The sequence below is a fragment of the Biomphalaria glabrata genome, chromosome 6 (genome assembly GCF_947242115.1).
Source record: "Biomphalaria glabrata chromosome 6, xgBioGlab47.1, whole genome shotgun sequence".
NCBI lineage: Eukaryota > Metazoa > Mollusca > Gastropoda > Planorbidae > Biomphalaria > Biomphalaria glabrata.
Window position 1 is genome coordinate 4,140,768 of NC_074716.1, and position 17,820 is coordinate 4,158,587.

The 17,820-nt window shown below is 36.9% G+C and overlaps 1 protein-coding gene across 1 annotated transcript in view; it reads right to left on the minus strand.

The window, feature by feature from the left end:
* Positions 1-11,263, minus strand: part of LOC106060977 (chloride intracellular channel protein 4-like) — a 35,071-nt gene extending 23,808 nt beyond the window's left edge. The window contains exons 1-2 of the mRNA XM_056033940.1: positions 11,105-11,263; positions 8,371-8,718 (exon numbers count right to left, since the gene is read on the minus strand). Coding sequence (XP_055889915.1) covers positions 8,371-8,718; positions 11,105-11,164 — 408 coding nt within the window. The 5' untranslated portion in view covers positions 11,165-11,263. The remainder of the gene's footprint in view (positions 1-8,370; positions 8,719-11,104) is intronic.
* Between the last annotated feature and the right edge of the window lie 6,557 nt (positions 11,264-17,820).

The window sequence follows — 17,820 nt, forward strand, 5'->3', positions numbered from 1 at the left end:
ACTGTATGACTCCGCTACACGCAAGGCTCGTAAAGTAATTCTGTACGTAGTAAAGAATGAATAAAATGCATAGACGAATATATTTTCCAATACAAACTCTTAAATTTCACTTATTATCCGTTTCCCTACCCAAACTTGGCCCCGCGAAATCCGTTTCGCATAGGTCCCCACAATCCCTAAGTCCAGCCCTGCTATTTAGTGACAGCTGAATATATACTCTTTCCATGACTTCTTGGTCACAATGGCTAAGTCCGGCGCTGCTATTTAGTGTTTGTAAAATGTTTGTTTGTAAAATGTTTTACGTATCGGATGTTCCTTCAGAGTTGAAGATAGTATGGTATTGCATTATTTCTTAACTTTGAAAACTAAAGTTATTACTTTTCTAAGACTTCCCTTACAACGTGATAAAGAGTTATGTTCATAACAATCTATATACATATATAATATATATAATATATATCTGGTTATGATCGGATAAGAATTTGTTTCCATTTTTCAATATATGGTACACATTTTGTGTCAGCTTACTATACACACTTTATTGTAGCCCGTCTAAACCAAATTGGAGCCGCTCCAAGTGTGTCATCACTGCCAGTTATCTACTAACTGCACTGACATCTACCTCATTAATTATGCACTTGTCTCTGTAATGAACCTGAACAACTAGCAGGACTGCCTCACACAACAATCAACCAATGACAAGCCAAGATTTGGTCTGCATTCACGGAGCGTCACACGGGGCACGTCTCTACATTGCACGATAACATGTAGTCAATGAATTGCTGCTATTTCATTCCGTAGGATACAGACAAAAGTACTGCTATACATTTACATTGAGAGCATGCATGCATATATATATATATCTGTGTGTGAGAGAAAGTTGTGTTAAAAAGTTTTCGTTCTACAATAGAGATAAATTTAGGCATTCTATTTTTAGGCCGCCTTGTTGTGGGGAAGACACTTAACATACACTACGATCTTCGCCGTGATCCATGTCAAATTTAATTAAGATTTGTGAAAAGGTTTTGATTTTTAATCGGGATATAAATACACGCTCCTTACATTCTGCTTTATATTATATATAGATCTATATATAAACAACCTCCGGGATCATGTGCTAGTCAAACAAAAGCTTCTAATATTTCAAGTTCCGCGCTCCACTTGAGTACACCCTCATCATTCACTTGGTAAAACCTTAGACTACACAATAACAACATTTACACATTGTAATAAGGAGAGCCCTTATCAATGTGACAGGAGAACACAAGTAGATCTAGAAGTCTGTGTAACGAACTCAACAAGAGAGCGGCGTCTACCTGTTCCGTGTAGTTAATGTGAGGCCCATAAACGAAGTCCACTATGGTCATGAGAGAAACACTCCAAGATCAGGCGTGTAAACAGGGCCGCCGCGAGGGTTGTGGCCGCCTGAGTGCGAAATAAAAATGACGCCCCCCCCCATTTTTTTAATTAATAAAGTTCATTAGGACTGAGCTGGACACTGTACCTAAAGCGCGCTTTAATTTAAAACCATTTCCATTTTTCTTTCCTATTGGCATCGTTGGCGTATCCCCATTCCCTCTAAGATGTTTTAGTCTTAATTGTAACTTTGCATTTTTTAAAGAATGTATATATATTTATATATTTATAGCTTTTATATAGCGCTACTTTCATGCTTATAGCATGCTCAGAGCGCTTTGGTCCAATCTCATTTGTGGACCAGTGGGGGGGAGGGGGTATCTAGGAGTTGGTTTTCCGTGCTGCCTTTAGGCGCTCAGTAAACGCAACTCTGCCCGAGTCGGGTGTCAAACCTCGAGCCCCTTTCTAGGTAGCCAAGCCAAGTTCAAGCGCACCTGGCCTCTCGACCACACTTCCCACTGTAATGAATTAATTATAACACACTTTTTAGGTTTCATTTACATTTTTTAACACTATGTATAGAATCCAAATTTAGGTATGAAATTTCACTAAAATGATTCAGTTTCGTAGACCCATATATAATAGGTCTATGAAGCGTCTATGGACAGTTGTTTGTTTTTTTCCGAAATAGTGTTGCTTACATAAATTTTGAGCCTTGTAAATGTTTTTTCCCTGGAGATAGAATTGAAGATGCGGCAGGTTTTCGCTCAAGTCGGCAAGGGGTTTGATTCCGGGTGGGACTCGACGCTAAGTATATTCTAACCTTTTTCTCTTAGTAAGAAGAGAGAACTAAAAAAAAAGGGCTAATATTAATGTTTTCTTCCAGAACGCACTATTCATCCTAATAAAAAAAAATTCGAGGGCCCTATTAAGTCTAATTATAAAGAGGTAGCCCTGGTCAACAGTATTATGCGAAGGTCATTCTAGCTAGGCCTAAATATTGCGCACGGACGTCTGCAATGGAAGTGATCTTTTAAAATATATTCTTCGTAGTAAGACGTCTCTGTCGCGGATGTTGTTTTTCCCCCACAGAAAAGTTGTCACTAAAAAGAAGTGCAATAGACAGAAGAAATTCGACCAATCCTGAGACCAAAAAAACCCAGAAGAATCACACTAGCAGTGACGTTTTAAATTTTTTTCTTCAAAACGTTTTGACCCATACTGTTGCATACGCCCCTCGCAAAAAGCCGTCTATATTTAACAAGGTTCTTATTAGAAGATAAAACGACGTCTCCTACTTAAGATATTTTAATTTTTATACATGTAAGTTACATATTATTCAGATAAACTACACTGAAAATAAAACATTTTTTCACCGCCCTCTCTCCTGGATTGTCGTTGGCTTGTCGCTCCAAACGGCTAGTACAACTGAACCAATGTAGGCGTTTTATATTTTTAAATAAATAAACTTTAAATAACTTGAACAAACTTCTGATGTGAACATAAACTCAATATAACTGTTATTTCAATATTCACAGATTTAACTTGAGATAGAGATCTAATATTAATGAAATAAACTGATATTTAAACGAAATCTAACTCAGGAAAAAACAACGTCTTTACTCTTTCATGTCTCGTCTTTACTCTTTCATGTCTCGAGATAGTCTCCCGTTTCACTAATTTAATCCTCCTAAAATAGACCTAAATGCATCATCACCACTCAATTGCTTAATCTCTTCTAACATTCGCCTAGGAAAAACACACACTTTATAACACCCTTTTTTGTTTGTCAGGAAGTTGCTCCCTTCCCCCATGGGGAATCCAAAGTTTTAGAAACGCTGCATTAAAGATACAGATTTTCAATAATACAAAACAGAATAATATAAATTATAATCCAAATCAATCCAATACTTGCACAATAAAAAAAAACACTAACAAAATTTTAATACCGTTACTTATAATTAGATATTAAGGAGTTCTAATATTTATAAAACAGATTTCGTTTTCACTAGACTATTTGGTATTCAATCTAGGACCCATAGAGCAGGTCACTAGACTATTTGGTATTCAATCTAGGACCCATAGACCAAGTCCACTAGAATAATTGGTATTTAATCTAGCACCCATAGACTATTTAGTATTAAATCTAGCACCCATAGACCAGGTCACTAGACTATTTGGTATTCAATCTAGCACCCATAGACCAGGTCACTAGACTATTTGGTATTCAATCTAGCACCCATAGACCAGGTCACTAGACTATTTGGTATTCAATCTAGCACCCATAGACCAGGTCACTAGACTATTTGGTATTCAATCTAGCACCCATAGACTATTTGGTATTCAATCTAGCACCCATAGACCAGGTCACTAGACTATTTGGTATTCAATCTAGCACCCATAGACTATTTGGTATTCAATCTAGCACCCATAGACCAGGTCACTAGACTATTTGGTATTCAATCTAGCACCCATAGACTATTTGGTATTCAATCTAGCACCCATAGACCAGGTCACTAGACTATTTGGTATTCAATCTAGCACCCATAGACTATTTGGTATTCAATCTAGCACCCATAGACCAGGTCACTAGACTATTTGGTATTCAATCTAGCACCCATAGACTATTTGGTATTCAATCTAGCACCCATAGACCAGGTCACTAGACTATTTGGTATTCAATCTAGCACCCATAGACTATTTGGTATTCAATCTAGCACCCATAGACCAGGTCACTAGACTATTTGGTATTCAATCTAGCACCCATAGACTATTTGGTATTCAATCTAGCACCCATAGACCAGGTCACTAGACTATTTGGTATTTAATCTTGACAAATAAAACGTACAGAGAGGTAAACTGAATATAGCACGTCCGTCGTAGATGTTCTCGAACGCTAGGTATGCGAGTATGTTTAAGTGAGTTGATAGCTACAACTAGAAAACGTCCAAAGCGGTTAGTGGGCTATGGAGTCGGTTAGTGAGCACATAACCTACATTCGATTAGTGAGCAGCTATAAACACGAGTTTAAGCAACAAGAAATCCACATTTGAAAGAGCCCTCTGTTAGACTAATGCGCATGTAAAATAGAGAATGCATCGGAAGATGTCTCAAGGCTACATACCAACTAAAAGAAAAAGAGGAGGGTGTGTGGGGGGGGGGGGAAGCGAGGAATGTTACACGAGGAGGAAACGCGCCCCGGGCTGACCCATTCATTCAATATGTATCTCACTGTGGAGGGAGTGCTGGGCTAACTCAACCTTTACCACAATCGGGAAATGGGTTTTTGAATTTATTACAGAGATATATATATAGCGCCATTATGCAGATGTCATTTTAAACTGTATTTTAACAATAGTTCAGTCTCATCATACAATGCTGAGCAAATGTTACACAATACAAGTCTTTTTTTTTCTCCCTCCAATAAAACACAAACACCGGAATAACAAAGACACTTACACGGAACTGCGATAGAAAAACATGCGTACAAAGTCAAGTCTAAACAAACATAAGCGTCGCGTCAATCAACAGGACACAGCAAGAACCGCTTAGACTCATTCACTAAGAGTACTTCAGTGCTTCAACCCTACATAACGGCTAATTCGTCTTAATGTTGACAAAATCAAGAACAACCCCAGGGAACTAGAAAATGACAAACATTCCCCTTTCATAGACACACCTGCCTCAGAGATAGATAAGTTCTGGAAAAAAAAAAAGTGTTACACTGAATTCAACCGTGTACGACACACAACCATCAGGACACGGGGCCGCATGCCATTCATCCCTGAAATAAGGCGGAGGCGGGTGGGAGAGGCGCCATAAAGTCTGCACACAGTGAAAATGAATAGTACAAGCTTAGGGGACGTAATGGAGAGCATACATCAAACTATGAAGAGTAGATTAGAGCGTAAGTCCTCCAGCAAACCAATAGGAAACTGCGGCTAAACGTATTGACCTAAACCCATACCTCTGTGACTTCTGTTAGGCCGACTCATTACCGTATGCAGACAAAAAAAAATATGTGAGGTCCCAGGCTGACAGACAAAACGCTATATGACAAAGGCAATGTCAAGTCTATCAACAGCCATGTCTCAATGTTTCGTTCATGTTAACACGTTACGCAACTGTCGGTGTGCTGAAGGAAACCGACACGAGAAAACTAGATCGACAATAAAACGTTTAGCCTGGAATGAAATGCACCCCCCACCCCTCGGCCCTTTACTCTAATATTTGTCACAACGAGAGTAGAAGCCGAAGTTCACAACAGACTTTCTATTTACAAACAAAAAAAATGTTCACTTTCGCATAGCTACTGCGAGAGAAAGAGTGTTTCTAAAGTATATCCTGTTGTCAGTGTCTCACTCTATACGAGCGGAGGGTGACTAAGACATACGTAGGTGACCTCACAGTTGCCGTTGGCCTCCCCTCTATGGTGAGCATGACTTCAAGTACTATGCCACTGAAATACAAGCTTAACCTGCAGGCACACACTAACCCAGGGGTTCTCAACCTATGGGTCGCGACCCCCCTTGGGGGTCGATTGACGATTTGCCAGGGGTCGCCAAAGACCATAAAAAAAGTCTGTTCTTCTATTGCTGTATGTGTGTGAGCGGGGGGGGGGGGATTGTAAAAAGGGGTCGCCGAGCTTAAAAGGTTGAGAACCGCTGCACTAACCCATGGGAACTGCATGAATGAAGACGTAACCGCCCCCCCCCCCCCTTCTCCTTCACACAAGGACTCAATACACTATTAGTCTATTATAGACACAGATGCGTCTGCCTTCTTATCTGTGGTGTAAGAGGCACAGCAGGGACACCCAGCGCATAACTAAGTGGGCGTGTGTGTGTGTTTGACTCATGAGGAAAGACTGTCAACTCATCGAGTCACAAACAGAGAGAGGGGCATAAAGCAGTTGTCTAAACAGAAATGAAACTATAAAGCAATCAGAAAGAACATAACACTGATAAATCCCCAACACACACCAAAAAAAAAGTGTAAATGTGTTTAAATATATATTGATGTCTTCCTTTAAAATGGATATTTATAGATAGCAAGGTCGGATGTTTATATCATTACAAAATGACCAATGGTACCTGTTCACAATACTAGTACTGATTAGACCAAGAAGAAAAAAAAAATTGACATACCAACGACTACCTGGTCTCTGTAATAAAGTTATCAAGCCTAAACTGATCTAGATCTAGTATCCATAGATACTAGTGGCAGTAGGTCACAAGCAGAACTAGAGCTAACTTGGATAAGGAGGAAAGCAGTTTAAGAAAAAATTGAGAAACTGTTAATCTCTTATTTACATATAATTTACATAACTGAGTGAAGTCTCAGACACATGTATATTACATTAGAGGTTAGCTAAAACCCAAGCACAGAACCATAGATTGCCTGAGAACAAATAATTGTAGCTTCTGAATAAGCAATCTCAACTTTGAATACATGAAAATCAAGCTTCTCAGTCTGTCAGTCACATACCTATTGAAACGACCGAGCATTTTGTTCCCAACACTATCTTAAAGATAAGAGACCATGAGACCTAGTCCCAATTAGTCTGATAGCAAAAAAAAACCCAGATAAATATCTCTTTTAAAATGGTAAATTCTTTTAGGAAAGCATCTAACGTTATCTAATCTCACACTTGGCTCTGATATGTGTTACACTCAAGTGGCACCTTGAAGTAGACTCGATCAAAATCTTACTGTAGTGTAACCACATAAGATCAACCATGTTCTGATGCTATCAATATGTATTACTGGATTGGCAAACTAACAACATAAGTCATTAGTCCAAAATGGTAGTACACTTAGAACCTCAATAAACCTTCAAATAAATATTTTATTTCTCTGACAAACTTTTTTTTGACTATAGTCAAAAAGATTTAATAAAATTTATATATACATATGAAAGTCATACAAATACTTGTCATAAATACTTAATCTAAAACTAGCTGTAATGTATAGTTGACTGTTACCAGCTTCTTTTCATATTTTCACATTGTCTGACATGGTTTTGTGACATTATTGCCATGACCTTCCCCTGCTCCCCAAATTGTTCTGCCTTTGTTTTGGCTTTAAATAATCCATTCATTTTCTCTTATCACTGAAGTATCTTTCAAATATTAAGTAGAGTCAAACTGTCAATATATGCAAACAAGATAGAAAAGCATCTACCTTCCTAATAGACATTTATTCCTAAACGTATGTTTCCTGTTTTAACAGATTATAAGTATTTCATTGATAAAAAGAGCTTGAATCAAGATGGGAACAAGCAAAAAAAAAAAAAAGGATTATCTTCACATTTACAGCAATATCTCTCAGCCGTAATATTGGTTCCTTTTTTTTTTTAATCAAACTTAGTTAATTAATAAATACTATTTTATCAACCAATTGGTTAATCTTTTGACTGACTCAAGTTTTATTAGGAACAATGGATAATTGTGCAAAGATTCAACTTGATCCGAAATGGGCAAGTTGGAGAAATAGCGTGTTCAAAATTTGTATCCCACAGACAGAGTAAGTTGATATTAAGCTTTGTAAAAAAGAAAGTCTAGTTTTGAAGACACGAAGGACATCAATTTCGAATGTAATATTCATGAGTAAATAATAAGTGAGAACATATTAATTAATACTTCATCCATTTTATTATCATACTTGTTATTCAATGGAATGAGTGTGTATATCGTAATTTAATGTAGGAATAATGTATATTAGTGTATAAAAGATTAAGAAAAGAAATGACTGTACAAAAAAGATAATATTTTGTCAAGAATAGTAGTTTTTATGTTGAGATATATTTTTAAGCTTTATTCAAGATTGTGAAAAAAAAAAAAAAAAAAAAGCAAGATTATATTGGGTTCTAATACTGTTTAAAGTTAAACTCTTTGCAAGCCCACATCAACGGTACACTTAATATCAAATGAGTTTACAGAAGAAAAAGCAGATAGACAGTCCAGGGCCATGTGAGTTCATTTTGAAGATGTGCTTATAAAAACTTCAAGCTTACCTTGTAAACATTCTCCACAACTTGCATAGCAGCCTGATTAGGGGCATTCTTTCTTTTCAGTTCAGGGCAATCCCTATTTATACTCTCAAAAAATAGCTCCAATTCTTCAAATGTATCATACATCATTCCACTAATGTCCTGGCCTGACTTGTTGCGGCCAGAAATGACCATAACCACTGGGTACTTTTTACTCCAGCCAGCAGCAAAATTTTTGGGAGGGCAATCAGCTTGCACTGTGAACACCTTGAAGTCAATGTCATCCTGGTTCTCTCCAAGGAGACATGTCATCATGAAGAACTGTTGACATATGGGGCATGATCCTTTTGTTTCTTTGTCAATAGCTGATGCCTAGAGAAGAACAACAGAAATATCAATAAAGATAATTTTTTCTCTAAGTTGACAAGTCCTAAAGTCAATGCAGGAGGAGAATTGAACTCAAAATTGGTGACTGGACAAGAATTAAGAATAGGTCAGAATGATTAAGATATGAGCGTAAAAATGATCAAAACGATTGTAAATTATGGGGTATATCTATACTATAAATATATAGACCAGAATTCTAAATGATCTGGAACATTCAACCATAAACAGAGATACATCAAAGATAAAGAATCTTCTTGATTTAGAATAGATTCAAGAGTAGTTTATTTAATCCGGACATTACATGAATTCGGACACTCACTGTTTTTGTGGTCATGAAATCTTTATTTTGATATTTAATATGAAACTAGCACGCTGTATAATGTGCTTGTCCATTTTCCAATGATTCTGACCCAATTTCCTTCCATTTAGCTATCTTTTTATGTAAGAAAAAGAATTTCCAATTTGTAAGTCAGGTTATTGTTTTTTCCTATCTTACAAACATTCAATACACATTAATTCATGCAAACATTTTAAAAAGTCTTAAAGTCTGTGTAGAAGTCACTATCCCAGTGACCTAATTTTGGTAGAACGTGTTCATATTTTTATTTTTTGTGTTCATATTTATGCATAATTTGAAAACATCTTAATGATTTCATGTGAGGGGTTATGCCTGGGGATCTTAAAATTTAGTTAATGTTAATATAGAATTAAAATCTGAGTTTATTGATGCCTAATCTTATCTTCTTATCTTATATAATACAGACGTTACTTCAAAAAAGAAGATGATTACGTCCTACGCGTCATGCATTTAGTCATGCATATTAACCAATGACTTAAATTCTGCCAAGTCACTGGTTTTCCTGGCTAGCTCAGGCAACCCATTCCATGCTCTAATAGCACTAGGGAAGAAGGAGTATTTGTACAAATTTGTCCTAGCATATGGGACGAGGAATGTGCCTTTATCTTTGTGTCTTTCAGAGTATTTTATTAAATTTTGTTTTTGTATTTGAAGATTATGGTTCAGTGTTTTATGTATTATTGCTACTTTACTTTTGAGCCTTCTGTCCTGAAGGCTTTCTAAATTTAGTGATTTTACTAAAGGTGTTACTCTAGTCAAATGTGAATATTCGTTTGTTATGAATCGCACTGCTCTATTTTGTGTCTGTTCTAGTTTCTTAATGTTTTCTTGAGTTGAGGGGTCCCAAACAGTGGATGCATATTCTATTATTGGCCTAACCAAGGTTAAATAACATTTTAGTTTTATTTTCTTATTTGATTTATAGAAATTTCTTTTAATAAATCCTAATGCTTTGTTTGATTTTTTTGTAGTTTCATCAATATGTGGATTCCATGACAGTTTTTCATTTATTATAACACCTAGGTATTTTGCGTTTTTAGTCTGTGTTACTGGTTTGCCATGAATAAGATAAGTGGAATTAATTTGTTTTAGTTTTTTTGTTACTCTTAACAACTGACATTTTTCTGGGTGGAAAGACATGCTCCAATTTGATTCCCATTTCTGTAATTCATCTAATTCTCTTTGTAAAATATCTGTGTCTTGTGTTGTTTTTATTGTTCTATATATTATGCAATCGTCTGCAAATAATCTGACTTTTGTTCCTGAAGTAATGCAATTTGGTAAATCATTTATGTAAATTAAAAATAGTAGTGGACCCAAGACTGTTCCTTGAGGTACACCTGAGTTTACTGTTATCGGTGTTGATTTAGAACCATTTATTATAGATATAGAGACAAAATATAGAGACTGTCTGAAATTTATGGTGTCCGGAATCAAATAATGTGGGTCAAATTTGTCTGAATTAAATGAAAACACATGGCCTCTTTGACCTTAAATATAATATAAATATATCATCAAATAGTATAAGGTTAGGTCATATATATATATTTATAAGTCTAAAGAAGATTTTGATGTAATACTTCATTTTCATTTCTATGTCGAACCATTCTCAAATAATGCGCTGTCAAAGTCAAACTTTGAAATTTTGGCCTATAGGTGTCCGAATAGCATAATAAACTACTCTAGACTGTCTAGACTATAAAAGTATAATATATCAATAATTTAATATGCTACCAATCAACCAAATTTTTCAAAAAAAGGTTCATGACATTGAATGATTGATTGATTAAAAAATCTTCAAAAAAGATAATTTTGTATGCAGTCATGCATGTTAAATCTAATATCTAAATAGATAATTGTAGAATACTCAAATCTCAATTATAATAATACTGAGTGACTCAGTCAGTCAGTGACAGTGACTTCAGTGAGTGAATACTTTAAGACGTTAAGTTAACACTAGTCTACGCCAGTAATATTAATCTAAAATTATGAACTGTATCCATTATTTGTTACCTTAATATATAATTCAAACTTCTGCATTTGAGTTTCAGAATCACCACCGTTCGCAGACATTTTGAATTCTTTGAAAGCCGATGTTTTGTGTCGGCGAAAAATAACAGTCTATGGTTCTGATATGACGCAAAGACCTCGCCCAAATTAACCTTGAAATGCGCATGCGCTAAAAGATAACTTCTGTTTCCACTTCGGTCTTAAAGGAGAGTGAAATTATCTTCGATTTCCCCCCTTGATAAATGAAATAGAAAATTATTATAGATCATAGATTCTTTGGATCTAGCTACAAGATAGATATAAAATGTAATTATTAAAACGAATTTATTAAAAATGTAGCCTGTAATATAGATCTAAATCTATGTACTACCTAATGAATCTTATAATTATACTACTACCTAATGAATCTTATAATTATACTATCTTAGGGCCTATATATTACAGACTACTTTTAAAAAAATAAATAATTACGCCCTAACGACTTAGCAGAGTTTCAGTCATTGATTAACATGCATGACTAGATTGACACAAGAAATGCGTAAAATGTTTTACATATTTCAGATGTTCCTTCAGAGTTGAGGAAATTTACTTCTTAGTCCAAACCTCCCGCAGGAAGACGGGGGATGGGAGCGAGCAGGATTTGAACCCGGAACCATCAATAAGTCTGAACGACAGTCCAGCGCTCAGACCGCACCACCAGGCAGGGTTGCCTGAGTCAGCCAGGAAAACCAATGACTTGGCAGAATTTAACACGCATAACTAGATTGACCTAGAAACACGCATAATATAGGACGTAGTCATCTTTTTGAAGTAACGTCTGTATTTATAAGATAAGATATCGTGGCATATCGATGAGATGACGTAGCCCAGCGATGCCCAAACTACGGCCCGCGGGCCAGATCCGGCCCGCGACGTGCTTCTATCCGGCCCGCCAAACCATTGGAACAAAATGTAAAAAAAAATGCAAAAAATTAGAATGTTGAAAAAAAAATTCTCTTGATGTTAGGATTCTAACCCTTTCTTGGATGATTTCCTCCTTTAGGTGTGTTATTCTTACAGTTGTAGTCAATACTTGTTTTAGTGTAAGAACACAAGTGTTGTGTTGTTGTTTTTTTAATGGCGATAAGACTTGACAGCTATTTTTAATTCTTGGACAATTCCGCTACTGTCTTGAGCTAGCCGTGACCTTGACACCTTGTGTGTGCAACACAGAGCAATTTAGAGCATCATTTTGGGTCGTGTTCTTTTGATGTCAAAGCGATTGGTACCGTATTGTTTAACCTTTGTGATTTAATAAAGTGGGAGAGCCTAAAATACGAAAAGTGGACTCTGAATGTAGAAACTTTCAGAAAAAGAGGACAGATCTTTACTTTTTTGTGGAATAGGATAGTAAGCCAACATGTTTGATTTGTAAATAAAGTGTGGCTGTTTTTAAAGAACATAACATTAAAAGGCATTATGAAGCTAAACACATAAACACATATGGTGGCATTCTTGATTTGAGCCGCGAAGACAAGATTGTCAAGTTACGACTAGAGATTGGGGGATTTGAAGAGAATATTTCACAAAAAGAGACAAGAAAATGAGTCGGCGATAAGGGCCAGCTACAGAGTTGCTCATATCTTAAGTAGAACAATGAAGACTTTTTCCGATGGCAAATGTGTAAAAAAAAAAAGTGTTTGCTAGCAGTGATGGATGAAATGTTTCCTGAAAAAAAGAATGCAGTAGAAGCTGTGAGCCTTTTTCGCATGACAATTACAAGGCGAGTGGGAGATGTGGGTGAAAATCTCCATTCACAATTAAAAGACAGAGCAGCAGAATTCGAAATGTTTTCTATTGCCGCTGACGAGTCCACAGACATAACTGATACCGCGCAACTCTTGGTATTTATTCGCGGTACAAACAGCAATTCTGATATAACAGAGGAGTTAGCAGCTATGCGGAGCATGCATGGGATACAACTGGAGAAGACCTATTCAAAGAAGTGTCAACCATCATAGAGGACCTTGCTCTTCCTTGGAATAAATTAGTTGGAGTGACTACTGATGGCGCTAGAAATATGGTTGGATGTCCCAACCGACTGACAGCAAGAGTTATTTTAAAAGTGGTTGAGTCACCGCATCATTCACCAACAAAATTTCTATGAAAAGGTTTTGAATCTGGACCATGTGATGATCATTGTGCTCAACACATTTCATCAAATCACAAGAACGTTGAATGACAGAAATAGAGTCTGAATATGAAGACGTTCTATTTCCCAGTGAAGTGCTGGGGGGGGGGGGAGTAAGTCGAGGAAAGGTGTTAAAACTTTTTTTTAAATTTGAGTCACGAAAATGAAATATTTATGACGGAAAAATCAAAACAAGTGCCGCAACTGGAAGACCCCTCATAGTTGTGGGATTTGACTTTTTTTATGTGACATCACATCTAAATGAACTCAACACTAAAGTACAAGGGAAAGACACATTGATTTCGAATGTGTATACAGACATAAGCGCTTTCCAAACAAAATACAACATTCAACAAGCGGAAAAGTGCATCTTGTCCACTTTCCCAAAAGAAGAAATGACCCAACTTCTGAGGTTCCGTCTTTTTGAAAATCGTTTGCTGCCGATGTGTCAAGCGCCCCGACAGACCTGCAACTGGAACTGATTGACTTACAAAGCCAGACATCTCTGCTTGAAAAATTTCAAATGATTAACTATTGACTTCTACTCCGTGTTAGCTGCAGAAACTTTCGCAAATCTTCGAAAACAAGCGCTAAGGATGATCACAATGTTTACAAGCACTTATCTGTGTTGGCAAACTTTTTCTTGGTGTTTCATCTAAGCAGGCAGGTATTCAGAAGATGGTATTGGAGAAACTTCAAGCATCACATTAACTTATGTAAGTAGGTCAACAAATAAAACTATTAAAAAATAGCTTATTGAATTATTTTTTTTTTGGGTGATATGGCCCGCGACACCAATGCCGAAAATTAAAATGGCCCGCAGACCAAATAAGGTTGGGCATCACTGACGTAGCCTATTCAGTTTTTTTCCTCCAATACTATACATCGGACGGTCGCCGAATAACCCGTCGAATAACCTGTGGTGTTAACTCTTTCTCTCCTAATTGACGATACCATCGTTGATTTTGACCTCATTAAATTAAATTAATGTTTAATTTTTTTTATTGGCTTTGAATTATTTAAAAAGAGCACGCATTTCCCTTTAATTCTATACCAAATACAACATTTTCTGAAAACAAACGACAAAACTATTGAAGCCCAATCATAACAGGGGTAGTGAAATAGTAATAAGCAAATGAAGAATTCCTTCAAAACGTGGGAAAATAATTAGGCTACGGAGAGAAAGAGTTAAAAAAAACATATCGCGAGGGATGTATTTCTTTTACATTTGCTATTGAACAATGAAGGGAGGAGGCGGCGGTGGCCGAATAGTTAAGCGCCCTGCTTCCGCACCTGAGGCCCTGGGTTCGAATCCCGGTGAAGACTGGGATTTTGAATTTAGGGATTTTTAGGCCGCCCCTTAGTCCACCCAACCCTAATGGGTACCTGACTTTAGTTGGGTTGGTCGTTGTGCTTGCCACATAACACCCTGCTCGTTAACCGTTGGCCAAAGAAACAGATGACCTTAACATCATCTGCCCCATAGATCGCAAGGTCTGAAAGGGGTAGCTTTACTATTTTTAACTATTGACCAATAAACATCTAATCAAAGTAAGAATCTCTTAGGCCTATAGCTCAACTTAATATCGATCCACAGCACTTAATTCACTAATAAATTTCTATCACACAACCCGCCATCATCAGGTCTAAACTGCAGTCCGGACCTTACGTAAATCCCACTAAGCTGACCCATTCAACCCACTGGCGGATCCAGAACTTTGGAGTGGGGGGGGGGGCGATTTTTTTCCAAACCCTAACCCTAACGTCCAGTAAACCCTAACCCTATGCATAAACGTGCGTACAGCATTTATATAAATATATATATATATATATATATATATATATATATATATATATATATATATATATATTCGATATATGAGAATAAAATAAGACTGTTTCTCAATCTTCGGCGAAAAAAACAGAAAAAAAACAGTCTTTCTCTTGCAAGCTTGGGGGTCTGGGAGAGCGCTGTAAGCTTCTTCAGTGGGGTTCGGGGCGAAGCCCCGACGCCGAAAAGCGTTTTCTTGCATTTTTCTCTGCAGAAACGCATTCTTCTGACATCTACAGCTCATTATCTATCAGTGGGGTTCGGGGCGAAGCCCCGACGCCAAAAGCGTTTTCTTGCATTTTTCACGGCTGAAACGCATTCTCCTGACATCTACAGCTCATTACTTATTAGTGGTGTTCGGGGCGAAGCCCCGACGCCAAAAGCGTTTTCTTGCATTTTTCACTGCAGAAACGCATTCTTCTGACATCTTGCATTTTTCACTGCAGAAACGCATTCTTCTGACATCTTGCATTTTCACTGCAGAAACGCATTCTTCTGACATCTACAGCTTATTATTCATCAGTAAGGTTCGGGGCGAAGCCTCGACGCTAAAAGCGTTTTCTGACATTCTTCACTGCAGTAACGCATTCTCGTGCCCTACAGCTCATTATTCATTCTATTATAAAGTGCCTTTTGAATAATGAGAAAAATATTCTAATATGAATTTATAGTCCCTTAATACATTGCAAATAAAACTGATTTGTTCTTTGAAAAGATTAGATACCCCACATATTTAGATTAAGGTTTTGAGGATCGCCGCCGAAAAAAAATATTCGATTAATAATATTCAATAAAATTCTAGCATACATTGTGAGTTATAGTCCTAAATTTATTTAACTAGAAAAATATGAGATAGAGTAAAGGTTGGAAAAAGTTGACTAGGAAAAGATTATCTGGCTTTTGAACTCATCTCAACCGTGACTGTTATATTGAAAAATTTCGTTTGAATTATAACTTTTCCAAAGCAAAGTCTTTCTTAAAATAGTTATGATAAATTCATGTCAAATTACACAAACTCTGTCTGGAAAGGGCAAGGGCGGTAAAATGAAAACGATTAATTCTCGCTCCTTTTTATAATTTCTGCTATTGATTGCATTTTGCATTAAGGATTAGGGGTTGGGCGACTCGATATAAGAATTTACTTTATAGCATATATAAATTATATTAGTGACAGATTTTTTTAATTTTGTAATTTCTTACTATAATACAAAAAGAAAAAGTATTGATTTGTCCGATGGGGGGAAGGGGATTGCATGTATCGCACTTCCACCTGTTTATATTATATAGATATTCGACTAATTTTGTTCACATACTATGATTTCTCCATAAAAGTAGGACCGCCCCCCCCCACTCAAAGGGTTTAGATGAAAAGGGCGGTGGAGGTATTCGCTCTTCCCCTTCCAATCGGCCAACAGGTGAACGAAATTATATAAAGACCGGTTAAAATACCAATAACAAGTTTTAATCATATAGATATTTAATTGATTCTGTTAGCAAGCTGTGATTTCTACAAATAAATAGGACCGCCCCCCCCACTCGAAAGTTTATGGTGGAGGGGGGGGGGCGGATTGATGCCATCGCCCCCTCCCGACCCTACCAAATCGGCCAAAATACTAGAAAGGGGGGGGGGCGAAATAATCTAAAAATAGGTTGAAATATAAATAATTAGTATATATTATTAACATAAGTAATAAATTCGCATACAAATTGTGTGAATTCTATACTATAATTCGTCCGCCCGAAGGGGGGGGGTCGGCCGAGTGGGGGGGGGCGATCGCCCCTACCGCCCCCCCCCCTGGATCCGCCAGTGATTCAACCACTGGGAAGGTACGGGAGAGGGGCGTTACTTACGTGTGACACTCATACTCCACAGTAAACACGCGCACAACAAAAAAATTCTTTCACAACACCGTGGTAAGTGAAAGTCTGAGTCCAGGGTCGGAATGGTTATATGGGCGGGCAAATGCCTGGTGGGCCGGCACTAAAGGAAAAAGATTTTTTTTTTCAATGCAGGCAAGTGTTGTTGTTTTTTTTAAAGTAGCAGTACATAACACTTTAATTTTTTTTTTTGGGACAAATTATTTTGTTTGAAATTCAACAAAAATATCAATATATATACTATATATATCATTTGTAAAACTTTAAAACTTTATACCGTACTTTTTGTCATATATCAGCGGCATGGTCTTCAACACTGCTTTGATATCTTCGTGGTTGTGTTTGGCCTAATCATGTTTCTGCTCGGCATGGACGTTTAGTAGCACTCCCATTTGTTTTAGCTCCTCTTCTCCCCATGTCTTTCAATGTATCCATTGACCGTGTTACAGAAAGAGAGGAAAGAGACCGAGGTTAGAAAACATTGATGTAACGCAGAAAAAAAATAAGAGCAAAAATCAGCTCTTTACTAATAATTAATATGAACATGCAAGGAATATATAACAGATTTTCAGTATGGTTAGTGAACCTCGTGGTAACAGAAAAAACAAGCGGTAACAACTTGGTGTGCGTCGCTCTTTGCATTGTTGAATGCTGTTTTCCTAAGAGATTTGTAGACACGTATGGCTGTATGGGAGAATGTGACGAAATATCCTTAGTAACGACGACTAAATACATACAATAGGATAAACACGATGGCCTTCAAGAAGATCTCCGAGTCGCTCTCAAGCAAAGAGTCATCTCTTTAAATCAGTATTATTGTAGAGCTTGACAAAATTGAAA